The following is a 26,961-nucleotide window of genomic DNA, read 5'->3' as shown; positions in this document are numbered from 1 at the left end:
CCGCTGGTCTGTCCCTTTTCAGGGAAGGGTGGGTGGAATCCAGTGTGCAACGTGTTCATGAGTGCTAGGTGTGCAAGGGAGGCAGCCGGGTGAGGGGCACAAACAGCGGGCAAGACCACACACCTGTGGGTCTCAGCTACAGGAAGCAGAGAGTCAAATGCAGGTTCTTATTTTTCCTCTTTCCTCATGCTGGTGATGACAGTTGAAGCTGTTTGCAAGGTAAGATAATGAAGAAGGTGGAGAGTAGGCCTAAAGACCCAGGTGAGACCCCTAGGGACAGAGGGCACGGCCGGCAGGAGAAGCAGGGGCATCATGCCAGCTTGGGGAGGGAGTGGCGGGTCCTGGAATGCAGAGCGCCTCTCCTCCTCTGGAGAAGGGAAGAGGGAACAGGTGCGAGCCATAATTAGATGGCAAGGAGACACAGACATGCAGAAAGGTTGGAGGCAAAGGTGCTTGCAGTGGGTGACTGGGTGGGGAACCGTTATGGAGAGTGTGGCAATACTTAAGAAAACCCTCAAGTAAGCAAGGGGGTCTGGGGGCAAGAGAGGAGGCAGAGTCATGTGTGGAGTCACCAGGTTGTCCCAAGTATCTGGGCCATTGGGATTTTTTAAATCCCCTTTTCTTTGAATTTTCTATTTTAGTTACAGAAAAGTTGCACAAATAATATGGAGCATCTCCAGGCCATATTCTGACCCTAAGGATGTGCTTTACTCACACAAGTCATTTCATTTTCTTAAAGCAAGACTCCCAGGCTCTCCCCCAAGCCATGGGCCTGTTCCTCCTCTGCCCAGAAACCACACTCCTTGGCTGCAGGCTCATCCTTTACAATGTGGGCTCGGCCCAACCTAGTTCCCTGCTTCCCTCACCCCAAACCTCCAGCCCAGGCATACCCCACTGGTCTTCCCCATGAGACTCTGAGCCCCTGAAGGAGCAGATGCAGGCCTCAAGCCTTACTGATCTTTTACTCTTCCCTGGTGCCTGTTAAATAATAAATGTCGTCAGCCAAAGGCCTGGAGAAGCCAAAATGCAGAGCCCAGGAAGAGGTTACTTCTGGGGCATCAAGTGGGTCATGGAAGGCCCTGGGCCCTGCAGGCTGAGCTCCCCTAAATGGGAAAGGAGGAACAACCAGCCTTATGGAAGGCTGAGCTCAGCACCAAGAACCTATTCCGTCCCCTCCGGCAAAGTGATAGACAAAGTCACTCTCCACTGGCAGAGGGAGGGAGGGCGGTGATAAAGTCAGATACACCCCAGGAATGAGACTGGTGGGTCACTCAGTTCTCGCTTCTATAGATCACCTGGGACAATTCTGTGATCTGTGAACTCCAGCCTGTTCCCCAAAAGTCTCCAGAAACCTTTTATCCTCTCCATCTGCAGGAAGATGTCAAAGTCCCAACCCTTTGCTTGGCAGTTTCCCCCAGATGGTGGGAGGCCTAGCCTGGGCCACGTGTGCTTAGGGAAGTGGAAGGTCCTGATTCTGGGGATAGCTGGGGGTGCCCCCACTAACCTACAGTTCTCAAGGGGCACACCTGGGCAGGAGCAGCTTGGAAGATGCAAGCCCGCCCCCAAGCGGTCACATGTCCCAACTGCAGCCAGCAACCCCGTCTCTGCTTCCCCGGGGCTTGCTGGCCAAACCACACAGGAGGCATTGGCCATATATGGCCCAGCTGCTGCCAAAGTCTGGGTCTGAGAACGACATGTGCCCAGGCCAAAGGGAGGTGCTGGTTCTACATGGGTGAAAAATCATCAAAGGGCCACACACATGCAGACAAACCTCCGCCTTTTTCTGGATTCAGGAATGAGGATACATGTCCAGTGAGATCAAAGAACCTGCCGCTCAAGGCCATTTCGCTTGTAAGCATCAGTCCTGGGCCGAGTCACGTCCACGTGGAGCTGGGTTTTCACCTCAGTCAAATGAGACCATTGGATTCTGCCGTGGCTGTTAACTGCCCCACACAGCAGAGTCACCCAAGCAGCATTAATTACATATCTGTGCTCCTGACCAAGACCTGTTGACTGAATCCCTGAGTATAGAGGCAATGTCTTCAGCATGCCTCCCCAGAGAGACAAAGCGTGCCTCTTTGCTGAGAGCTGTGAACCAGGGAGCAGGGTTTTATGTCCTGGAGGCCCATGGCAGGTTTAATTCACTTTTTAATCCCCTAGTGCTGGTCCATAAAAAGTGATCAATACTATTTGTGAAATGAGTAAATGAACGAACTTGGGATGAAATAAATGATCCTGAGGTCCCCTCTAGTTTGGACAGCCTATAGATGTGTGACTCCTGTACACAAACAGGGTCCTACAGACACACAGATACCAATATGCACACAGGGCAAAGGAGACCCGGCCTGCCACCCTGCAGGTGGCCCCAGCTGCCCAGAACTGCCTGGTCCTCCCCTCCTCACACACTCACGGACACCTCCATCTGCATTGGCCTGTGTTTATTGCGCACCCATTGGGTGCATGGCCCAGCCCCGGGCTCTGGCCAGGCACCCCTTTTGGTCTGAAGGGGGTGGACCCTTGGTGCAGGTCCAGGCCCCGGAGCTGGTGACGAGCATGGACAAGAGGAGGGGGCCCGGCAGGAAGGCCAACGAGGCAGTGTGTCAGCCAGCAGGTGGCGGGCAGGCAGCACAGAGGCCCCTCTTGGCTGGCAGTCTGCTTGCACACTTGGCTGAACAGAGACAATGGTGGCTGCTCCTCCAGCCCAGCCTCCTTCCCCGAGGCAGAGCCTGGCCCATGAGTGTCCGGAACCTCCCCCAGAGAACAGGCCCAGCTGGGAGGCAGCCAGAGGGCAACACAGAGGGCTCCCCAGGGAGGGCAGCAAAGCCCCGAGTGGCTGTGGGTGGCAGGATGGAAAGGGTCTGAACAGTATCCTGACACCCCTCGGAAACAAGGGGATGGAGTGTGTGGAGGGGAGCTAGGCCTGCACCCGACACCCACAACTCTCCTGAGACGTGGTTCCTGCACAAGGGCCCCCAAGATAACACATCACCACCTCTCACCACTCAGCTTCTCCAAGGGCCCCTTGTTCCCAGGCTCCCACAGAGCTCTGGAGGCCCCCACTCTCCACCGGCCTTCACTGACCACCATGGGCTCTGTTCTTTAGCAATTGGCACGGGAGGAGGGTGGGGCCCCTCTCATTTGCTGCTGCAGCTCGGATAGCTGTAGGGGAAAAGGAGACAGGCCCTAAGGGGGCAGGGCCTGAGTCACAGGAGGTGGGCTGGGGGCTCCCAGGGCCTCTCCCAGCACGTCTCCTGGCTCCCAGAGCAAGGTCATCCTCAGGGCTGCAGCTCTGCTTGCTTCAGTGCCCAGAGGCCCCTGCTGCCCAGGCCTCCTGGACGCCAAGGGCCTTTGCATGCTCTGATCCTCAAACAAGCACTGAGGTGTCCTCAGGTCCAGGAAATAAGGCCACCCTGGATTCTGGTGAGTGGAGGGTGACATGGAACAATCTCTGGGGATGGGGCCAAATCCTTGAGCTCCTGCCTCCCTCGGGGGTAGCCAGGGACCAGGGGGCTGGGGTCCTGCATGGGGGGCAGGCTCCAGCAAACAGAGGGGAATGAGGACCCCAGGGCCACGGGGCTGCCTTCAGCAGGGGTGGGCCCAGAGAAATACGGCCTCTGCGGGCTTTCATCAAGAGCCTGTGAGGTGGTGCTGGCTTCACAGCTGATTGCGGTTCCGCTTGGGGATGATCTTCCGGTAAGTTCTGCGCTCCGAGATGTTGCGCTTCACCTTGGCTGTGGTGGGGGCCTCATCCTGGTGCAGGGTTGGGCTGGAGTGGGACTTCTTCAGGCTGGGCTTGAGCTCCTGAGTGCCTCCAGCCTCCCTGCTCAGCTGCTCCTCCCACAGGCCCAGGTCATCCGAGGGGCAGTGCAGACGGGCCACCAGCAACTGCATATATGTCTCGTAGCGCATTTTCTGCAATATACAGGCCTTGCCACATTAGACCCTGGCTCCAGGTCAGGAGGAGACTGGAATCGTGAAGGACAGACAGCTCTCACATATGAAGCTTTGGCAACAGAGACTTCTGCAGAAAGCAGGCTGCATCTGGATCATGCTGAAGCAGCCAGACTTTGCAGAGCACGGCAGTAAGGTAGGAGAACCCTGCAGTTATCTGGACAGTGTTATAATAACACACATCAGCCCACCCCCACTCTAACTGCTAACACCTCGCAGTGCTGTAACTAACACCTCAACATGTCTGAGGCACTAAAAGATCCATAACCCACTAGGCCTGAGATCTGTGCAGCAGGGCACACCAATGGCACACATCTGTACGCAGCCCTAATTGAGTCTGAATAGCATTTTAACAATCCGCATCTGGAGAGCGAGATGCTAACTACTGTCATCTGTTAGCGCTCCTAAGGCCTATGGAACTAGCATCCTCAGACACAGCTCCCAGCTTACTAAGTGCCTTCTCATCCTCCACCTGCTGGATCTCCATCCCAGTCCCGGGAGGTTGGGCAGCACATGAATCATTGTCTGCTTTATAAAGAGGACTAGGGAGGGCTGGGGACCTGAGGGTCCCCAGCAGGTCAGTGGCAGAGAGAGGTGGAATTCTGCAGACAGAGCCAGTCCTAACAGCCACACTCCAGGGCCTCTGGGAAGTGGTGATTCAGTCAAGGATGCAACCAAAAAGCTGGAGGGCTGGGCCACCAAGGGAGGGAGGGGGCAGCCCCAGGGCCCAGGGCACCGTCAGGAGGTGGCACTGACGTTCCCTTCTGTGGACTCCTCCTCTGGATGGCCTCTGACCCTTGCTCTCACACTGCCCCTCACCTGCGCCTCTTGCTTAGGGTCCTAGAAGGTGCACTGCCCCGAGGCCAAAGCAGAATTTGGGTGTGGAGTGGGGGCATTAGGGGACAAAGTATTCTGGCATCAATCACAGAGCCAATAAGGTCATTCCTTAGTGAAGCCCATAATGAGCTACATACATGATGAGAGGAGCATTTAAATTTATCTGATTTGGACAAGTGGAGTCTCTGCGTGCCTCAGTTTCTCACCTGTAAAATGAGGATGATAGAGCCTACCCCGGAGTTGTTAGGTGACTAAGTAAGATAACCCATGCAAGTAAGACAAGCTCCATAAATGCTGCCTACTATTACTAGGTATGCATTACGGGGAATAATTCAGCTGAAATGCAGTTTTTCCTTCAACTTACACAAAGTCAAATATACTCTCAGGAGAAGAAAAATTATAGAAGTAGCGTCCCCTATAAAAAAAAAAAAGTGATCCAGACAGGCAGCTGCTTTGCGTCCACAGGACAGGACGAGAGATGGAGGGACTCCCTTGTGCTTTGGGCCCCACCATGTCCCGAAGCGCGCGGGGCGGCTGGAGAGCGAAGGCTGCAGGGGCCGGCGCGGCCACGAGGGGGCGGCAGAGGCCGCGCGGGCGACGGGAACGCGCCTCACCTCGTACTCCAGGTAGTCCTTCCGTAGGCGGTACTCCTCCAGTTCGCGGCTGCGGCCCCGTCGTCCCGGTAAGTTCCTCTGCAGGTCCAGTAGGCCGTCCGCGGCAGCGTCCAGGCAGTTCTCATGGGATCGATGCTGCTCCTCCTGTGAGCGGCGGGAGGTGGAAGAAGCTGCCCCGCTGCCGCCCCAGGTGTGCGGCTCCGTCCCGTCCTCCGCGGTGCGCGGCCGCCCGCCCGTCTCCGGTCGGCGTGCACCCTCCCCGCCCACCCCGCCCCTTCGCGGCCGTACCAGGGAGCTCCGCGCGGGGCCGGCAGGCAGGATGGGCCGCACGAATCTGCGCTGGGAGCCCACCGCGGCGGGGAAGGGCGGCGCCGAGTGCGTGGCGGCGGCCAGGTTGATGCGCGAAACCCAGGAGCTCATGTCCTTGGCAGTGCTGCGGGCAGAGGCGGCGGGGGCCCAAGGCCAGGGTGGGCCGTGGCCCTGTCGCCGCTCCTTTGGCCCGCAGCGCTCCCACCCCCAGGACTAGGCCTCAGATAGCCAAGAGCCCTAACACTAGGAGAGGTGGTTGCCCTCTGCCCGGCTTTTCTCCTGGGTCAAAGGACAATCTGCTGAGCAATAGATTTTACATGAAATGGGAAAAAAACGATCAATTGTGTGTGACTTCCTGGAACCCTCTGTTCAGGACTGGGAGGCCTGTCCAGACTTAAAGAGGAGGAGGCTGATACTTGAGCAAGAGGGCAGGGAAGGGGAGCAGGAAGCACCTGCTTCCTGGGTGCAGCCCTGAGACCCCCTCCAGCTGCAGCACTCTGCGGGGTCCCAGGCAAGGTGGCAGCTCCACTGGGCAGGTGAGCAGCCATAGGAGGGCGAGTGGGGTGGGGGTGGGGCTGGGGCGGTGCTGGGAGGGGGAACCTGAGGCCTTGCTGCCTGTCTCCCCAGGGACTTACGGTGCCTGGAAGAGGTAGAGGCGCCAGTCAGCCGTCCGCAGCTGGAAGACATGTGGCTTCTTGGTGTAATGGGTGGCTGGGGTGGCCAGTGAGTGGTGCACCCCCACAGGCTCATCTACCATCAGCCCCAACAAACTCTGCCCTTCAGGGCAGTGGTCCTGTCCCTGCCACAGGCACAGGGGTTCAGAAAAGTGATTTTCATGAGTTGCCCACGGTCCCAACCAGCCAGGCCTTTCCCTGCTCCCCACCCTGCACATCAGGCATGAGGACACCCGCTACCTTCAAGAAGTAGAGGACCATCCCTCGAAGCAAGGTGTGGAACATCTTCCAGCCGCGCTTCCCCCACGGTGCTGCCCCAGGAGCAGAGATCACAGGTGGGCGGTGGCACTCCATCCAGGCACACACGGTCCCCCTCTCCCGCCCCTCCTCCCAGGTGCACATACACACGCAGATGCATGCCAGCACCACCAGTCCCGCACTGGGTCTCACACGTACAAGCTCACTTACACACCAAAGCAGGATGACTTGCAAGCAACGACAAAGTGAATGTTCCTACAGACCATCCCCCTCCAAACACACCCACCCACAAGCACAGGCCCACTCAGACATCTTCCTGTCCCATCCAGAGAGAAGCAGGGCCTCGGGTCCTTGGGCAAAAGAAAGGCTGCTTCTCTGTGGTCACCCCAGGCTTGCTCAGGCCCTTCTCACAGCCCAGTACTACCTCCCCGGCTGGTCGCCGCACCCTGTCCCATCTAGGGTGCTGTGATTGCCTCATGTTGCCACCCTGCCTTAAAGCCTCCAGCCGTGGGGAGTGAGGCCCAGATGCATCTTGCCATTCTCTTCCATACACCCTGTGTCAGCAGCAGAGCCGGACTGCTCTTTTCTGTGGGAAATGTCCTCTGCCCAACTTCAAATACCCAGGCCCTCTCTCCCTCCAAGGTTCAGCTCAGATATCTTGGTTTCCCAGAAGGCTTAACCATCCCTGACCCCAACCCCCACCCACTAAACAAAACTGCCACATGCCCTGCCACTCACACTTATGCTAGCCCTGTGCTAGCAACTCCTGTGAACCCACATGCTGTGCTTATCTGGTCCCCACCTCCCCACAGGGCTCTGGGGACAGGAACGCCTAGATCTGTCTTGCCTCTGCACGCCTGCCCCTGGCACTTACTCAGCACCCAGCACAAGGTCACGGTCAAGAAAGGAACACAGCCCAGCCTTCCCTTGACTGTGCCGCCTCTGCATTCCTGTGCACACATGGGCCCATGCCCCTGAGCACAGCTGTTCCACACACGCCCTGGTCTGGTGGCACACCTGTGCCCCCACATGGCACACACTCACTCTTCTTTCCATCTGCATCCTGATGCATCTTCCGAGCCAGGATGCCCTGCTTGTAGGTGGGCACCGTGGGGTCCTGGGCCAGCTGGAGGAAGGGGTTCACTATCTTGCCAGCAGGGGGAGAGAGCTGGGCCTTCTCTGGTCCGGCTGCATCTTCGTCATCTCTGGACATCAGGGAATCAGTCTGGGGGTACTGATTGGGCAGCGGCCACCGGGAGCGCCTGCTGCCTCAGCGTCCCCACCCCCTCCTCTTGCTGGTGAGCCACACCACAGAGCCCCCCAAAAGAGTCCTTCAAAGCCAACTCATCAATTCCAATCATCCCGATTCCCACCCCCACGCCAGCCTCTGCTCCTCCAGGTGTCACCTGGCCCCTCCACCCTCTCAGAAGGCCCACCCCTGCCTCTGGTTCGCCCCTCTCAGTGGGGAGCACTGTCCAGGGCCCTGAACTTCTCCAGCTTTCAGGCAGATGGGTGGATGAAGGACAGGCCCAGAGACAGGGGAAAGGGGCAGAGGATGGAGAGGGTGGGGAAGAGGGGCTCTCACTTACATGGCCCACTCGAGCTTCTCACTTCGGATGGACCAGTAGAGGGCCTAGAAGAAGCATACGGAGGGGCAGGGGTGCCTCAGGAGTGGGGCTCAAACTCCATCTGGCAGAGGGAGGACAGGGGCCTGCTGCAGCTGCCTCCCCTACCTCCAGCAGATCTGCCCCTCTTCCACGAGCAGGAAGTCACTCATGCAACAGCTTACAGAGCATTTGCTATGAGCTGGGTGCTGGGGACACAAGGATGATCAAAGCAATCCTAAGCCCCACCTGAGCTTAGGGAGGCTTGGTCTAATCACCCGCCTGCCACCCTGCCGGGAGGGATGTCAGGGCAGGAATAGCTGGCTGATGGGGGCTAGAAATGTACAGTAAATGAATGGGATAAGTGGGGCGCTGATATCAGAGTATTAATGCAGCTGCATCTTGCTTTGTAGCCCTGGCACTGCCTTCCTAGCAGGATACCAGGCACACAGTAAGTGTTCAATAAATGTTCACCAACCAGACCACAGACAAATGCTGTATGTAACTGCCTATGAAAAGCATGCTGTGTGTCAGGCACTGTGCTGAGCACATAACAAACTTTATTTTGTCGTGATGACAATGCTGTGAAGTGGGTACTACCCCTCGGAGGATCTCAAGTGAGCCAAGGGGATAAGTTGCCCAAGAATAGAATTTAAATCCTGGAACATGTGGCTCCTAAGTCCAGCTCTAGACTTGGGCCACTAGAAACTCTGCCCCTTGTTCACTCAGAGAACCTAGACAAGTGCTTCTCAGATTGCACAGGCTTAAGAATCACCTGGATGCTTAACAGAACATTTTAGGGGCCCCAGCCCCAGAGCCTCAGACTCAGTAGGTCCCAGGCCTGTGAGTTTGCACAAGCTAACAAATGCTGATGCCCGCTGGCCAGGACCCACACTTTTAGTATCTTTCAGTAAGCAAGCCCTGTCCTCTCAAGAGGATTTCAGCAGAGCCAGGCCTGAGCTCAGCATTCCTTTGGGACAAAGGAACCAAGGCTCGGGGCCCTAAACAGGGAGCCCACCCAGGGTCAGGAGCCATACCTTCAGCAGCTCCTTGGGGAAGTTCCCACCATCCCGCAGGCCATTCAGGTTGGTTACAAATTCCTGGCAGCTCATGCTCTTCCCGATGTTCTGTGGCCATAGAGACACGTGGAGCAGCTGGCACACATTCAACAGCCCGGTGGAATAACCAGCCCCTGCCACCAGCCACTCTGGAACCTTCTCCAGTTCTCCAGGCACTTCCCCGAGCCCAGCCGTCCCACGCCTCTGCTCTCCACGCCCCTTTTCCAGCCCCCAGACCAGCCTTGCCTCAGCTCCCACCCTCTCACCTGTCCGTGCAGGTCCGTGTTAAGGAGCATGATGGCACAGGTCAGGGTGTGGACAGAGTCTGCCCCAGAGAGAGGTGAGTGGAGAGAGAGCTCGTCGGAACCAGGATTCCTGCATTTCCTCTGTGCACTGGGCACGGTCACCCCCCACTGCCCCAATGCGTCTGGTTCTCCACAGCCACCCAGTGGATGACCTGCGGAACATGTCTGAACCATCCTCCCAGGCACCCCAAACTCCCTACCTACTGAGGGGAAGACCCCGGGGTTGCAGTCCTGGAAGCGTTTGGAGAACTGGTAGAGGACCCGCTCCCGCTCCTGTGTCTCCCCGCTGAGCACCAGGGCCTGCAGGAAGCCCCTGGGAGGAGGGTCAGAGTCAAGGCAGAACGGAGCAGGAGGCCGGCAGGCTGCGGAGCTCGGAGCCAATCAGATGCCGGCCTTGGCCAGGGCCCACCCCCACCCCACAGCCACCCCTCCTCCCCAGAGGGTCTGGAGGCATTACCGCCGGGGGCATTACCGGAGGGCCCTGTCCAGGCTCTGGCCCCCGAACTGGAAGAAGGACAAGTACTCCTCTGCCACGGCCCTGCTGAAGTCATTACTGTGGAGGGGAAACGGGGATGAAGCCTGCCCTGGGGGTCCGGGCTAGGCCGAGGGGCCGAGGGGCCCCCAGCCTACGCACATCCTGGGTCCTGGTGCAGGGGACAGGGGCAAAAGAAAGGTACAGCTAGAATGTGCCCTGGGCCCCAAGAGGGCAAGGGGGCAGCCAGGGTCTGCCCTGCTGCTGGCCCCCATCCGGTGGTGAGTGGGAGGGCCATGTGGAGTTGGGGTGGGGTAAGGCAAGGTGGGGCATCCAGTGGCTGCAAGGGGGACAAGAGTGTGGGCAGGGGTGACCAAGTGTGACTAAGAAGGAGGCAGGTGTGGCAAGGGGAGGGGGAGAGGAAGAGGGGCTCTGGGGCAGGGATGACAGAGTGAGGGTCAGCAGTGGGACTGCAGGGCCACAGAGACGGGGAGGGGTGGCCAGTGAGGGAGTCCCTGGTCCAGACTCAACCTCCAGCCTTGCTCAGGTTCAAAGCCCCTTACTTCTTCTGCAGGTAGGCAGCCACTTCAGACTTCCGGAAACCCTCAAGGTGATAGAGGCGAGTGGCCAAGTTCCAGGCCACCTGGGCAGTCCTGACCCCATTGGCCAGCTTGTCTCCAGCCTGTGGCCTCTGGCCTTCCTCTGGGGACTGTGAGTGAGGCATGGGGCACTCAGGAAGCCTGCAAAAGTCCATCGGTGTCCTCAGACTCCCACTTGGGATGGTCATGAGGGGGTTCTGGGTCAAGTGTCGCTGAAGGTCAGTCATGGAGGGGGTGCTCGGAGTCTGTGCCCAGAGATCAGCAGCAGAACTGGAGCCCCAAGGTCTGAGTGATAATGAAGGAGCTGGACCGGGGCCTCACTGGGGAAGAGACATGTTAACAGCCTGCGCAGCCTGACCTGGCCCAGACTGGGCACCAGGCGGACCCACAGAGGGTGGTATTCACCCAAAACCAGCTGGGGATGGAGCTAAGCTTGGTACCCAGCATTTCCTGAGGCAACCCACAGGGAAGCCCTGAGCCTAGTCACCTGGGGGTGGCAGGTGCACAGCCTTCCCTTGGAAGAGGCCAGTGGTGTTAGTCCATCCCAGGGAGGGCTGGGACTATCTCCCCAAATCCCGGAAGCCACCCATCTCCCCTCACCTGTCCTGCCTCCTCTAACTGCCTCCTTGTGCCTTTCCCTGTCCCCAGCCCCAGCCTCCACTCCAAACACAGAGCCAGCAAGAGTGCGAGGTGAGGCAAGCCCAGGAAGTCAGACTGGCCTTAGACAAGGCAACAGCTGGGGGTCAAAGAGGTGGCTTCTAAATTCTCCCTTCTGTCCCAGGAACCAGCAGCCCATGGTACAAAAAGCCCTTCCTGGGAGCTGGGGTGGACCAGGAGCTAGGGTGGTGACCTGTTATGAGTGTACACAGGTCAGGCAACCCCCGACAGACTCAGAGACATTCAGAGTGTGACACTCAGACTCTCAGAGGTCACCAAGCCCAGTCTCCGCTAGCCTCTTCTGCTTCCCCTGCAACATTACAACCAAGTATGGGGGCTCCTGTTATCTGAATATTCATTATCCAAGTTACCACAGGTATGGAGTTGCACAGATACAAAACTCGTTGCAACATGAAAACAGCCGCTGATTGGCTGACCACTTCTAAAATTAGGCTGCACTGGACCATCCTCTCCACTTAACCCAAATGTCCATCCTTACCCCCGACTGAGTCAGGGTTTTGCTGGTAACTTCTCACTGCTTCCTGGGCCGCATACACGTCCAACAGTGCAGGGCAAACAGAACCGAAACCAACTGAAAAGTACAATTATAAATCTTGTCCCATGAAGTTCATGAATGTGGTGCTGGAAGCCTCCAGAAATCACATAGAAAGCCACCAGCAAACGAGGATCTAGGAAAGTTAGTCCAGTGAACAGTTGCAGAGGAGAAAATAGAAACAATGACCCACTTGTCACATCCAAGGAGAACTATTTGGATCATCAGCTGATGAAGCCCTAAAATACTTTCATAAAAATGGCCTGGTCATTGAGTGTTGTTACTAAAATAAGATCTAGAAGGGGAGGCACTTTAGGGGAAAACAAAACCACAATGTAAATAAAAATTGTCATGGACTTCTACACCTGATGTGGGTGAACTGTATGGCATGTGAATTGTATCTCAATAAAGCTACTACTAAAATAAGTAACGGTTTAAAAATAAGATAATGGAAACAAAATAAACCAAATTAAATTCAAATGATATTTAGGACCTCACTGTGAAAAGTCAGGCATGAATGAGAGACTCTCGCTGGAACAGTAAACATGGGCTAGGAAAATAAAGCCGCCTCTGTTGTGTTAAATGTAAGATTAAGTAAATTTATTGCTGTACTATTTAGTGTCCTTTCCCAAGAAGAGCTCCAATTAAATTGTTTTCCATTGTTTACTATGAAAGTATGTTTCTCATTTTAGGTGGATTTATTTACTTTTATTTTGGGTTGAATTCACTGTAATTTTTGGTGTCATGAGCCCTCTCTGAGAGACTCTGAACATCTCCCGGGGCAGTGAGGGGTCCAAGATACCTGAAGGAGATGCTTTGGTGTCTGGCACTGCCCGAGGTTCTGTCCCCATCACCCGATGACACGGACAGGAGTGAGGCTAACCCTCGAGTTAGCGCAACATTAGGTCCATGACCTGAACCATCACTGGTTCCTGCTGGTCTCGCAATATGACCCCAAGTCAGCCAGCCAGAGGGCAAACCCCGCTCCCCTGTAAGGATCCCAGGGCCTGACAGTGTTCATGCAGGAAGACAGTGAGGTTGGTTTCCCAGTTGGCCTATTCTACCTCTGGTCACGGTTCTGGGGTTGCTCAGTCCTGCTACAGACCCCAGGGTCCACTCCCTTGGTCCCAATCAGGCTTCCCCTTGGTGCTCCAGCTTCCTCTGAGAGCCGAGCCAGCAAGCACCCTGGCCTAGGCCCTTAGATGAATTTCCCCAGGCACCTCCTCAAAGTCAAAGCAGCATGTGATACCACATTGCAAGCTCTGACCCGCCCACTGCCCAGACCTGCCTCACTCAGCTCCCATTCTTCTGGCACCTGCACCTGGGCAGGTTCCCTGAGTACCTCCCCTCCTTCTGTCTTGGTGTCTGGCCTGGACATGGCCCTCAGGGCACTGCCTCAGCCACTCAAATCCTGCCCTGGTGCATGACTGTCTGCTCTCTGGCTTCTTGTGCTTTCAAACCCTCCAGCCTTTCCAAAACCCCACAAGCGCTGTCATAGAAGTCCAGCTTAATAGATATTAGCATGTTAAATCTCAGGGTGCATTTCATATGCTCCATCCAGACCAGAGCATTCCTAAATGTTTCCATAATTAGGAACTAGGCAGTCAGTTAGTCCAACACTTACCCTTCTGTGGAGGTCAAGTCAGCATCAGGCCAGGCAGCTCCATGCTCTGAAGGCCTGGCTGGACCTTCATTCTTTACTTCTTCTGCTGGGATTGGGGCCTCTCCTGTCTCCTGTTTCTCCAAGGAGCTTGGTTCTGCCCCATCTGTCTCCAAGAGTGAAGGGGGAAAAGCACCCAGTGTCCACTTGGGAAAAATGTTGCCTGAGTGGCGGCCCTGGAGCTTTGGGCTACCCTCCAGGGAGGACGCAGGGCTGGGCCTGGGGCCAGGCACTCTGCTCTCTGACTCCGGGCTGCTAGGCTCCGGCGAAGAGGCTGGGCTCCCCCAGAAGCCAGGGGCCAAGGTGCAGGGGGCAGATTCCTGGGGCCACTCAGCATCCCGGTCACCTGTGGAAGAGCATGGAGCGAGGCTGGTGTGAAGTGAGAGGTGGGCTGTGGGCCAGGGGGTGTGACACAGCCAGGAGAGCAGTGGCCGCCTCCCTGGCCCCTCCCTGGAGCTGGGCAGCACGGGCTGTCCCTTCCACATGAAGGGGCAGCAGCAGACTGCAGACGACTCCCAGGGCTCCAGCCCAGAGGCAACCAGGGTTTCAGGACTTGCGAAGCCACCAAGACCCAGGTATCCAAAGTTCTGGGTCTTTTACACATTACACATTTCTTCATTTACTCTATGAGTATTTTAAAAACCTATTGTGTTGATGAAGTCACAGAGGCAGAGGTAGGATGTAACCCTAAGTCTGTTCAAGTCCAACACGATACAATGGGACTCCTTAATGACACCCACCAATCCAAGAATGACCATTGTCTCCACTCCAGATCCCAAAGCCTCCCATCACCCTATTTCCCAGACCTCTATAGTGGGTCTCACCTCTGTCCTGGGAGATAAGAGGCACCTGAGGCCAGGAAGGACCCTCTTCCATCTGCCAGACCTCAAGGCTAGGCAGGGCCTGGTGAGAGAGGGGCAGCATCTGCATGAGCCCAGGAGGTACTAAGAGGTGAAGGGGAGTCCGGGCAGGGCAGGGGAGAGACAGGGCAAGGAGGATGGCTGCGAGGAGCCAGAGCCTCCCTCCTGCTGTCCTCCCACACAGATGACTCAGCCCTGACCCAGGAATCCTGGATGGGAGAGGACCCACATGCTTGGGAGTGCTGGTGCTGGGCCCTGGAAATAAGTGGGTTCATGTTCCCCCTTTACAGATGAGGTGAGGCCCAGAGAGGGAGAGTGACTTGCCCAGGGTTGCGCAGGTTGTGAGGCTGGGCTAGGGTCTGATGGAACATGTCCCGTTTCCAAGGTCAGTGCTTCATCCACACAGGATGCCAAGGGAGGGGCAGAGTCAAGACTGTCCTCCCGAGGAGTCTTAAAGAAGAGGACAGGAGGAGGTTTGAGCAGAAGGAAACGGGCCCCAGGGCCTTTCCCACACCCCAGAGGCCTCCCAGGCCTCCCGGCCTTGCTCACTGACTTCTCGTCTCGTGCGCCCTGGTCTTCCTCTCTTCCTCCCTCCATGGTCAGCCCAGAAGGCCCTGCCTCCTGCTGTACCAGGGGCAGTGTGACAGGGAGGGTGACGGCCCCAGGTGCCGCACTGGCTCTGCCATCCTGGAGAGAGCACACGGCGGCACCAAGGATGGGGTCCCGGGCTTCCTTCTGAGGACCCCGAGGGCCTGCAGCAACAACGTCCCGAGAACCGGCCGTGGCGGGCAGAGCCACAGTGCCCCACGCAGGGACCCCAGTCTGTGGGAGGAGGCGACTCTGACAGTACACAGCAAAATCTTGGGGATCTTGGGGAGGGCAAAAGAGCTGCCCTGGCTAACAGCTCTTCTTGCTTGTTCTCTGGGATTAGAGATTAGAAAGTTACAGTCCTGCTCTGCCATCTTGAGTCTCCTTATCTCTTTAGCAGAGGCGTCCCTGGGAAAACTGTGTTCTCTGCTGTCTCACGTCGCTCATCCTAGCTGATACGAAGGGCCTCCTTGTCACACTGGGCCCACTCTATCGGCACTGTGCACGGATGGTGAGCTCCAAGCAACAAAATGCAGAAACCTCTCAAGAAAAGAGAGGTCAGGACTCAGACATCTCACTGCCAGGGCTGAGGTCACCCCTGCAGGCTGACCCCTGCCCTGTTAAGCTGGGAATGTCTCGGGAGGTCAGAGGGGCAGAGTTTGAGAACAGCCTGGAACATGCTGCCCACTGGAGCTGCTGTTTGTTCTCCAGCTGTGCCCACACACAGCCCGTTGGGACTGGTGAGACGGAGACATGTGTGGACTTCATTGCCATCACAGCATCCATAAACTCTCTCATAATTCTGAAGGCCATGCTGGGCCTGCTTTTCTGCTATCTTACTTCAAGATACCAAAAGGCCCAGCATCTGAAGTGTGTTCTGGGCCTGGTAACCTAGAGGAAGGCCTTCCCTTGAGTGTCCCATGCCCAGCCTGGGGTGACCAAGAGGAAGGCCCTTCCCTGAATGCCCCACACCCAGCCAGGGTTGGATGCCAGCGGTTGGCTTACCTGGTGCTCACCCCAGCCAGAAAGTACTGCAGGAGGCCCCTTGGGGGCGTCCACCTGGGCCGCAGAGAGCAAATGTGGTTTGTAGATGGGCATGGGGAACAGAGGCGTGGTGTGCCCACTGGAGCCAGCTGTGCTGTCCCCCAAATCCAGCTCACTCCCCAGCTCCCACGGCACTCTGCCCCCCAGGACAGGAGGCTCCAGCACCTGCGGACTCTGGGCCCCAGGTCTCACATCTGCAAGGGAGTCTGGGAACCCCCAGCAAAAGTGTGCTCCAGAGGAACCAGTGTCTGAGCAAGGGCTCTCCAGAAAGAGAGGGTTGTCGAAAAACACACTCTCCTCCTCAGCACCCCACTCTGGGGAAGAGTCCGGCATTCCCTTCCTCGGCCACACGGGGTTCTGGCTCTCCCCCTCAGGCCCGCTGCTGTCTTCCCCAGAGGCCTCTCCCTCTGGTGCACTGGGATGGAGGCCCGAGTCTTCCAGGCCTGCTGGACTGAAGGGGAAAGTGGTGAGGTTGGCAGGGGCTGTGGGGAGGCAGCATCTCAGCTGGGCCCTGAGCCCTTCCGTCTTCTCCAGCTCCTCCTCCAGGTCCAGGACGCACATCTGGGCCTGCAGGATGCCTGCCCAGAATGCCACCTGGGTGGATGAGCTCTGGCTCTGTCTGGGGACCCCCTGGGAAGAGCCACTCCCCAGGGGTGCAGGCTCTGCACTGGAGGCTCCCGGGGGAGCATCTTGCCTTGTGCAATCAGGAGGCCCAGAGGCCCAGGTCTTCTCCCCGCAAGGTCTGGAAAGGTCACACGCTTCCCTGCAGGATGCTCCTGGGGGGGTCAGCAGGTTGTCTCCCAAACAGATGTTGAGAAATTCCATGGGTGTGGAGCGTTCAGAGGGTCTGTTGTCCCCCATCATCCACAGAGAGCAGGCTGTGAGGGAGCCCACAGGAGTTTCCTGTTCACTGTCCCACTGAGTGGGTCAGGGGATATGCGGGCCAGGGCGGCAGCCAGGAATCCACATCTACCCTGGAAGAGCCCAAAGCAAAAGGCAGGTCATGGTGCTGGCAGCCCCAGAAGCACAGTCCAGGGTCACACAGGCTCTGCAGTGCCTGCCACATCCAATGCGCCAGCTAAGAGACGCTGCTGCACAGCCTGCCGAGGCAGGGAGTGGAGCACGTACACAGCCTGCCCTGACTCCCAGCTGTGTGAACCAGACGGTACCTGCTCCCAAGACAACCATCTGTTGGCTGAAGGTGGCCTGAGCTGCTTAGATGAATAAGATGAACTGGACAAACAGGTCTCTCTTGGGAATTTGGACTGGAGGACGGAGAGACTGAGGCACTGGCAGCCAAAGCAAAGAGCAGAAATGCCTCAGGACAGCAAGAAGCAGTGGCAAGCCAGAAACGATGTGCCAGCAGAAGCAGTGAGCGCACAGCAGACACAGCCTAGAGGTGAGGAGGACGGGGTGACTGGGAGAAGCAGGTACTTGGGACAACAGGGTGCAGCCTGCCCTCCCTCCTCCCAGGCTCCTGGCTTTGGGGCCTGCACCCTTCGCAAGGCTGGCCAACTGGCTCATTTCCAGCAGGGCCACTGGGCCCAGGAGGAGCAGATAGGAGACCTCCCCTAAGCTCAGCCTGGGTTCCTGAAGGGGGAGTTCCAGCCCACTGGGTGGACCGCGGCTGCATGGGAGGGTGAGATTGGGAGGCTGTGCAGCCCCGCATCTGCTCAGAGCTGCCCTGGGATTGCCACACCAGCACTCCAGGTGGAGCCTAAGTGGATGCAGCCCAGGAGTCTTACAGAGTATTTTCCAGAAGTGGGTGCCTCCACCCCTGCTCCTGGGCCGCAGGTTACATGGCTCTTGGGGTGACCCTGTTTCTTGAGAGCAACCATCGCAGAAGTAAAGGGTGGTACACAGGCCCTTACACACACATTCCCAGTATCAACCATGCCCGGGCTCCATCACATCTTCTATTACTTTCCCTTTGCCTCACTTTCAAAAGTATAAAAATACACACATACCTGCTCCCAACTTGTAGCCATGAGTGACCTCCAGATACCCACCTCTCACCTATCATTAAACCCTCAGTTTATGGCCCACCACTCAGTAAATGGGAAGCCCCAGAGCTTGAAAACCAAGGTCTGGTGGGGTCCTGTTGTTTAAACCTGCTGTTTCCGGTCCCCTGAAAGCCAGGCTTGGCCCTGTGCCTTCTTCAGGAGGGTGCCTGGGAGAAACACAGCAGGACAACCATGAATTTCAATTTCTTATTCCTCTGGAAGCACCCCCAGAAGTCCCTCCAAAACCCAACCCCTTGCTGGGTTCCCAGCACCCTTTGCTCGCCATGGAGTAGCCTTGGCCTCATGATTCTGAAGCTTCAGTCCGCCATACTTCACCTCTGGGTCTCCAGCTTCCAAGGCTCAGCCTGCAGCCTTCACCCTGGGTTCACTCTCCACCCCACTCCCCACCTCTGGGGTAGAGGCTGAGGAATCACATGGCACCTCTAGGTTCTGGGTTGGCCCAGGGGGCAATACCTGCCTACCCTGCCCCCCTAAGCAGTACCAGCCCTCTTCAACGCTCTGCCCTCTCTGGGTAAGACCTGCCACCAGCCTAGTTCCAGGAGGGAAGGGACGCGTGAGCCTCGGACCCACTGTCTACCTTGGGCAACCCCTCTGGGTCTAGACCTCCCTCCCCAGAGGATGTCCACATATAAGGAGGTGAGACACCCCACCTTCTCAAGCACCTATGGGGCCCAGGAAACCCTATGAAGAGAGCCCCAACCAGGGAAGTGGAGAAGCACCTGGTTCACAGGTACTTGAACACAGAAACCCCAGCTCCCCTCCAAGGTCCTAAGGCTGACCTCCCTTCACCCTCCCTCCCTGCCAAGGCCTGGTCTATTCGTGCCTAATGGCACCCCTCCTGAGGCCCCTTCTCCAGTCTTCATTTCTCCATCTGAACGTGTGCCAGACTTAGAAGCACATCCCTGTGGACATCAGAGCATTTCCCTGGATGACATCAACTCTCGTACTCTCATCAGTGCAATCACTGGACAGGAAAAGTTCAAATGCCAACAACTGGAGTGGGAAAGGGTGGACAGAGGCCAGTGGAAAGGGTGCCCTACAGGTTTTCGTAAGACAGGAGTCCCACACGCCCCTCTTTTCAAATACGTACTTGTAAATCAACATGTTCATGGAAGAAATCGGCCATACAGGTAAAGCTAATGACTATGGTAGATGTGAATGAGGACCGGATTTGCCTGCCAGAAGGAACCAGGTATCCCTCGGTGGATTCAAAGGAGGAAAAACTCAGAGAGGCTGCAGCAGCTTTGCAGAGACCGAAGAGAAGAGAGCAGATTTCTGGAGCCTCAGGGAGGTGGGGGGGACTGGGGAACGAAGAGGAAGTAGAGACAGACAGATGGAGTTCGGTGGGGGAAGTGGTATGCGGTCTGACTGGGCCAGGACTCTGAAACAATTAAACTCAACCTGGCTCCCCTCCACCCCCGCTCTCCTACTTGGGAGTGTTTATCCCACTGTGTAATTCCCAGCTAGCTTACTCCCATGGTTCTAGTCTGCCTCCCCTCCCCAGAAACAAAGTGCCAAGAAGTAGGTTCTCTGCCTCCGGTTCACGGCTGTCTCACATGGAAGCTGAATGACTGAATTGTGTTGGTGGCTGCCTGTGGTGTACCCACTCTCTGCGGCAGTGTTTGGGCACATATCATTATACTACAGTTCAAGTGGGTTAGAAAGTTACAGGTTCCTGCTGATGAGTTCAGGACCAGCCAGGAGATTCCTGGGGTTACAGAACCTGGTGGGAGATGGTCCTGGCTCCCGGTGGGCACCTCCACGTGGACAGCACATGCTTCACGGTGGAGCGGCCATGGTTAGCAGATAAACAGGATGCCCAACATTTGGGACATATTTATACTAAATTTTACTGTTTATCTGAATTTCAAGTTGAACCGGGCATTCCGTATTTTATCTGGCAACCCAATCCCATGAGGAAGGGGAAAGGAATGTTCCAGGCCCCTGCAATGGGCCAGTCACCCAGCTTGGCTTCACAGCCCGGAGCTCATCTGTATTCCGCCTTCTGCAGTTCTCCCTTCTGGACTCCAGGACCCCATGAATGAAGCAAGGGATAGCATCTCCTTCTTACTAACAAGGAAGCTACAGCTCAGAGACTTTCAGAAACATGCCCAGGTAGCCCAGCCAGTAAGTCAGGGGCCTGGGACCCCAGGCCTGCGGCTCTTTGCAGCATCTCCCTCTCTTCCCACCCACAAACCATTCCCTTGGGCATTCATGACTTGAATGAACCATGACTTCCTTATGAAGCAGACAGCCACCTGAATTCAACTGTTTCCCCAAAGCCCAGTGCAGTGCCTGCTGGCCTCAGAGGTGGTAGTCCAGAAATGTTTGTGAAAATAAGAGGGAGGGAGGGGGGAGGGGGAGAGGTAGGTAAGGTGAGAGGGAGGGAGAGAGAAAAGGGAGGAAAGGAGAGGTGGGGGGTGGGGTGGATCCTCAACGAGCTTCCTAGACACTGGGACACAGGCTTGAAGGAGGTTTAACATCATTAGGATAGTAGGACTTTCTCTTTCTGCCCGTGAGCCAGTGACACCTTCCTCCCAGGAGGCCCAGTGCCCTGAAGGCAGAACTTCCCCAGAAGTAGCCTCCTGCCAGGCCAGAAGCCAAAGTGCAACGATGGGTCCTGGTTCCCAGGCAGCAGCTGGACAGAGAGGAGGCTTGAGGACAAGCCATTCCTTCACCCATCTGTGCCACCGGCTTGGGGAAGGGACACCGATTATACTGAGTTTAAGGTGTTTCTTTCTTCTTCCTTCCTTCCTCCTTTCCTTTCTCTCTCTTTCTTCTCCTTTTTGTACTGCTCCTCCCCAAATGAAGGGGTAGGAGGACCTGAGGGGCGAGGTTGCCCCAGCAGTCACCTGGAGGAGGGCAGTCTGGCCCTGCAAGGGTCGGGGGTGGAGACCAGCCTGTTTCCAGGAGGTAGACGGCAGCCCCTAGGCAGAGGCAAGCCGGGAACTGGGGAGCAGACCCCAGGCCTCACGCATCTAGAATTATCTTGGTTTACTTTTTTTAACCGTTGGTGTTTAGTGAAATCTCTTGTCTCAGGTCACCTAACCAGAACAAAGGAGGGAGAAAGCCTCTGCCACATGCCTCACTTTGTTACCCCTCAAAGTGGTCCTTGATTTTTCTAAGCAACTTGATGGCTCAGGAAGTTTAAGGATAAGTTCTGGGAGAAAAGGAATGGCTGTTCCAGAAGCTGGTGATGGGAAGCAGCAGGAGGGAGCTGAGGTGGGGAAGGAGAGCGCCCCCAGGGCCTCCTGCTTGAACGCAGTGGGGAACATTCCAGGGGCTGAGCCTGCAGCTGGCTGGCAGCTGGCTGACAGGAGGCCAAGGACACAGACACTGACTCGGGGGACCAAGAGGACACAGTCCCTCCCATCCCCATGCACCCCACCCTGGGCTTCAAGAAAACTTCTGTTTGATCTTGGGGACAGGAAGGAGCCCATGTGGCACCTGGGTTGACTTGCTGAGTTTGTTTTTCACCCCTGCCTGGGCATGCAGCCTTGCACTCCCAAGAGCAGGGGCCACAGGAGGCTGGGAGAGGGGACACCTAGAACGCCCTGCCCTCAGCATGCACCTGGGGGCTCATAGGCTGGCCTCAGGTCCCAGCTATAGCTGGTAGCCATGTGACTCTGGTCAAAACCTCACCTGGCTCCTTACCTGCAAAATAAGGAAATATGAGGGAGTAAAGCTCCACCACAGGCCTGTTATAAAGTGGGGAGGCAGGCCTGGTCCTTGGTACGTGTTCAGAAATATTACGTCCTGCTCAGTCAATTGGCTACTTTGTAGGTCTGTTTAGAGAAGCTAAAATAAATACAAACAACACAGTGGTCTCTCTCAGCTTTCAGCCTCCTCTAGGAGTTGGCCCTGAACCTCCCATCTGGACCGGGTGTCTGTCTGTCTGTCTCCCTTTAAGCTTGCTTTTGCCCTGGAACTGTCTCCTTCCTCTGGAAAAAGCAAAGGTTCCTGGCCCATCAGAGACAGTAGAGGCGACGTGTCCTGTCCCTGCCTGGCCCGGGAGAGGAGCCACACGAGGGATGCCGCTGCTGTGGTCAGGGGCCAAGGGGAGAGATACCCTGTTTGCAGTTGCAGGAGAGTGGCCCGCCCCTGCCTGGACCTGGGGTCAGAGCACCGTGAGAGTCAAGGCTGGGGTGCCCCACATCCTGCCCATGCGGAAGGAGCCTGCATGCAGATGTGCACAGAGGAGAGGGGCAGCCCTGGGACTGAGGGCCCTGTGGTGGGACCCAGGCCGTGAGGGAGGAGAGGGCAGAGGGGACGGGGACAGACTGCTCGTGTGCCTGCAGAGCAGCTGTTTCCCAGGAAGGACAAGGACCCCTGGGAGGGCTGGGACCAGGCTGGGCCTCCCTCACCCTTTCCTCTGTTTCGGTCTCTGCCTCACTTGACAAACTGCTCAGCAGCTCAGAGGCTAATCCCAGGCTGGGTGGTTCCTCATCCACAGGAGGAGGGAGATCTGTGCTACCCGAAAGCCCCAGGAGACTGGGGATACTGGCCCGTCTTCCTTCAAGGCTGGTGAAGGTCCATCAGTGCTGAGGATCATTTATTATCAGCTGATGACAAGTCACCCTTCCCAGCTTTCAGCAGAGGAGTGGCCCCAACTGCAGGGCCTCAGGCCCTGGGGTAAGGGGCAGGAGCTGGGGGACTTCCCTCCAAGGCCTGGTTACCATGAGGATAACAGCTACAACCAGAACACCCTGCTGTGTCCCTGACAGGGACACTTTAGAATGAGATGGTTCCTGTGCAGCTCAACAGGCCTAAACCAGAGCTGCCCTGGTCAGCCAGCAAATGGAGTCCCTGCCTCTAACCCACACCCAAAAGGCAAAGTGGCTTGGGGAGCCCCTGATGGGAGAGGCTGAGTCTGAGCCCCTGCCTGATACACCCAAAGCTGCCTCGGCCCCAAAGCCTCCAGGGTCCAGGGATTAAGGCTCAGTTGGGCCTCTGGTCACAACAGCCCCACTGGACACCCAGTGTCTGGCTCAGCAGTGGCCGGGAACCCAGGGAATGGCCTCCTCGGGCCTTCGTCTTTCCCCACTGCAGACCCCCAGATGCTCTAGGGACACCAGAGCCCGAGTCAGAGGCCGGGCCACACTGGGAGGGGACAGGCTGGGGAAAGAGGGGGATGCAGAGGGGGTAGGGGAAGGTGGGGGTGTAGCCCCCTAGGCTCACAGCAGGTACACATGCAGGGGGCCTCCTCCCAGCCCCCACCCAGGCAGGCCCACCTTGCTCACCTCCACAGCAACCAGGGATGGGTGAGCAGGCCTCCCTGCTGCACAGCCCTCAGCCCTGAGAATGGAGAACGTGGCGGCTGGTGCTTCCGACTTCCGTTCCCCTCAGAACCACATGCCAGCCCCTCCCGCCCCAGCCTCCTGGGCCCCCAGCTGCTCCCACCCACACTTCCTACCAGCACCCAGACCCAGCGGCTCTGGGCCCCTTCCCCATGCCCCCGCACCCTGTCAGCTCCCACTCTCCACAGGGAGCAGAGAGTCTGGGGGGACGCCCTTCTCCCCAGCCCAGGGCCCGGGAGAGGAAAAGGGGAAGGTGCTACGCCCTGACTGTGGGCAGGCCCCACCCCCTCCCTCCTGTAGCTCAGCCACCAAGTTCTCATCTCTGCCCCAGCTAAGGCTCCTTCAGGGCAGCCAGTGGGACACAAGAGGGCTCTGGGCCTGGTAACTCTTCTTCTGTCTCATGAATGGCGCTGTGATTTTGCATGCTCATGTCTGTGCAAGTAAGAAAGGCGTCTGATATGGCTGTCCCCCAGCAGCACCCCAGCTGGTCCTCCCACCTATTTGGAAGCATGACCATATCCAGTACATGGATAAGGAAGCAGGCTCAGAGAGATTAAGCCAGTGCCCAGAGTTGCACAGCTGGGAAGTCACAAAGCTGGGTTAGAACTCAGAGCATCTGACTACATGTAACAACCATCACCTGCTCCCATGGCTGAATTCCCAATGTGTGTCCACGGGACACAGGTCACAGGTGACCATGAACATGAGACAGAGGTGAGGTGACCATGAACATGAGACAGAGGTGAGGGGAGCCACATTCGCTGTACTCTCTTCTTCTCCCTCCATATCCAGTACTCTGGCCTCAACCTCGGCCAACTTACCTGCTGAGGGCCCACCCTGAGCTCTAGCCCTCATAAATCCCAGTGCCCAGGAGGCCCCTCTGCTTGCAAGTCCCATAAGCAGCAAGCCCTCAGGTCAGGCCCCTGGTTGAGAGGGCCCAGCTCTCGTTCCAGCCCTCCTCCAGCTACAGCCCCCAACCCAGGACAAGGAGTCCCCAGGGACCCACCCGCCTGCCAGGCCTTTCCTCACCACATGCTGGACCCCAGGCCCCGTGGCCTCCTCCTCCTCAGGCATTTCACACTGCTCTGTGCAGCCCTAGACCTGGGGAGAAGGGGAAGGCGAGGGTGGTGGGCAGGGCTGCACCTGTGGGCAGGTCACCCTGCATGCACATGTGGCACAGAGCCAGGGTGGGGAAGAGGAAGGGAAGGGGGCTGCAGCAGGGGCTGAAGGCCGAGCTGGACTGTGCTGCAGTGGCCACATTCAGTGAAGGCTGAGACGCCTAGTTCAAACCAGGACCTCCAGGTCATTATAGAGATGGGAGGTAGGAGAACAGGACACATTTTATGCAACAGCTTGTCAGCTGTGGCTGGAACTTTTACAGATGGTGCCCCACTGTCCACAGTCTGGGGCTGGCAGACCTGAGGGACAGGTTCATCGCATGAACACCTCAAACTCAGTGCAGGGCAAACCTGACTCATGACCTCCCCCAGGCCACTCCTCCTTCTGTACTTGGGATTTCACAACACCATGTCCAGCTGTGTAAGCCAGAAACCTGAAGTCACCCAGGCCTAAAGGCAAGCCCTCCTCTCAGGCTTCCAGCCTCACAGGGTGTCTGGAGCGTGGCTGTGGCTCAGGCAGCACCTGCTCCCTATGCGAGAAGCTGCTGACCCATCAGGAACAGAACACAGGACCCCAGTCCTCAGGGAGCTTCCTATCTAGCAAGAGACAATAAGCAAGCAGACTATGTAATCAACATCTGGTTACAAATTGTGATGATCACGTGTTAGGAGAACTCGCTGCGGTGGGAAGTCAGGACGCGCAGGGGGGCTTTATATCCCGGGCAAAGGAGCCAGTGCAGAGTGTGGAGTTGCACTTTAGGCAGAGGGAACCAGGAAGGCCTCCCTGAGTTCCAAGAAGAGGAAGCAAGGCAACGTGGCCTGTGCAGCAGCCACGGGGAGTGGGGAAGACGGGGCGGGCGGCAGGCCAGACCCCACAAGCCCCAGTGGTGAGCATGTGCAGAGGCAGGGAACGCACAGATCATGCAGCGTTTCTGAATTTTTAAGACCATCTGCTGTTGTGTGGAGAATGGACTGTTGAGGGAGCAGGGAGAAGAGTCAGAGAGCTGGGGGCAGCCCAGGGGAGGCGGGCAGTGGCTTGAAGAGGGCAGAAACAGCAGAGGGAGACAGGACTTGGGTATGTAGGGGATGACTGGCAGGACCGGCCACTTAGGTTGATGCAAGGTGTAAAGATGGGCAAGAGGTCGGGGCAATATCTAGGTTTCCTGCTGAGTCAGGGGGTAGGTGGGAATGGCATTTGCTGCAATGGGAAGAAAATGGGGAGATGAGGCTCAGAGAAGAAAATAAGGAGTTTGAGTTTTTTAGTATTAGGTTGGAGGTATCTGTGAAATGCAAAAGGCAATTGAGAAGCACACCTGGAGTTGCCGGGAGGGGCTGGGCTGCGGCCTGTGTGTGGGCAGCAGAAAGGCGGTCCAGGCTGCCATGGAGCCGACCCAGCAGTCTGCAGAGGAGAGTGACAAGGGACTGCAAGGAGGTGAGAGAAACATGGAGAGAGCCTGTCGTCACACAAGAGGAGGCACCCTTAACGGAGGAAGTGGTCAGCTGTGTAAAATGCTACTGGAAAGTCTAGAAGGACAAGGAGCGAGGTGGCCCCGCAGTGTGACCACATGGAGATTAAAGAGAAGGGGGTGCTGGGGACATGAGGAGGCAGACAACCCTGAGGTAACCTGGGAGGTGGGGACCTCCCTCACTTCCTCGAGTCTCACTCCAGGTCCACCCTCATCAGCTTGCCCGCACACCACCCAGTGGTCCTGGGCTGCTCGGCAGCTGGTTGGGAGAGGAGCCAGTGATCCACCCCCTCCACATGTCCATGTGCCCGTGCACTCCCCCGACTACTGACCCCTCAAGGGCGAGGGCTGGCCCGCTCACCTCAGCTGCACCCAGGTGGGGGGCAGAGTGCCGGGTGCAAGTGCTCCACAACCACTTGGTGAATGAATGAGTCAAAGCTGCTCATCTTGTCTTCCTTGATCACTCAGACAAGACCATGGGAAGTGGGACCTGCCTCTCCCCTTTCCTCCCAGGCAATGGGTCTTGCATGGTGTGTGTGTTTGGGGAGACATGGGGTATGGGTAGGGGGGTAGTTTCTGCTTACAGCCAACCAACTCCAGAAGTCACCAACTCTGTTCTGTCTCCTACGACTTTCATCTCTTTCCCAAGATTGCAAGGAGTGGAACTCTGAATGGGGAAATCCCTGGCACATGTAAGCAGGGCCTCCAGCTAGGAGGCAGTGTGGCCTGGATGAGGGCAAGGTAAAGGGAAGCTGGCTCCTGCCCTCAGAGCCCCTGCCAACACTCAGCTTCGATCTGCTGTGTCACCCCACAACTCCTGGGGTTCCCTACCCAGCCCACAGACCCCTCCCTGGGGCCTGAGGACACATAGCCTCCTAACATGACCACAGCCCATGTGCATACAGCCATGCCAGAAAGCTCCTTCCTGCCTCCCTTGAGGTGAGCCACTTCCTGTGTGCCCTCAGAGGCTGCTCAGTACAGGTGGGGGGGTGGCATCTCACAAACTGAGTGCA

At 57.2% G+C, this 26,961-nt stretch overlaps 1 protein-coding gene across 3 annotated transcripts in view; it reads right to left on the bottom strand.

The window, feature by feature from the left end:
- Positions 1-1,760: 1,760 nt before the first annotated feature.
- Positions 1,761-26,961, bottom strand: part of PSD4 (pleckstrin and Sec7 domain containing 4) — a 33,393-nt gene continuing 8,192 nt past the window's right edge. For 2 of the 3 annotated variants that reach the window (XM_036930623.2, XM_036930625.2), the window contains exons 2-17: positions 16,005-17,017; positions 14,736-14,861; positions 14,376-14,454; positions 13,516-13,897; positions 10,646-10,822; positions 10,083-10,163; positions 9,811-9,923; positions 9,572-9,630; positions 9,285-9,374; positions 8,233-8,276; positions 7,688-7,848; positions 6,626-6,696; positions 6,347-6,510; positions 5,691-5,835; positions 5,403-5,546; positions 1,761-3,912 (exon numbers count right to left, since the gene is read on the bottom strand). In XM_036930623.2, coding sequence (XP_036786518.2) covers positions 3,655-3,912; positions 5,403-5,546; positions 5,691-5,835; positions 6,347-6,510; positions 6,626-6,696; positions 7,688-7,848; positions 8,233-8,276; positions 9,285-9,374; positions 9,572-9,630; positions 9,811-9,923; positions 10,083-10,163; positions 10,646-10,822; positions 13,516-13,897; positions 14,376-14,454; positions 14,736-14,861; positions 16,005-16,907 — 2,997 coding nt within the window. In that variant the 5' untranslated portion in view covers positions 16,908-17,017 and the 3' untranslated portion in view covers positions 1,761-3,654. The remainder of the gene's footprint in view (positions 3,913-5,402; positions 5,547-5,690; positions 5,836-6,346; positions 6,511-6,625; positions 6,697-7,687; positions 7,849-8,232; positions 8,277-9,284; positions 9,375-9,571; positions 9,631-9,810; positions 9,924-10,082; positions 10,164-10,645; positions 10,823-13,515; positions 13,898-14,375; positions 14,455-14,735; positions 14,862-16,004; positions 17,018-26,961) is intronic. The other variant, XM_057497016.1, reaches the window with a different exon arrangement.

This window comes from Manis pentadactyla, chromosome 2 (genome assembly GCF_030020395.1).
Source record: "Manis pentadactyla isolate mManPen7 chromosome 2, mManPen7.hap1, whole genome shotgun sequence".
Lineage (NCBI taxonomy): Eukaryota > Metazoa > Chordata > Mammalia > Pholidota > Manidae > Manis > Manis pentadactyla.
Note: the sequence above shows the minus strand (reverse complement) of the source record. Positions and strands in the feature narration are given on the sequence as shown.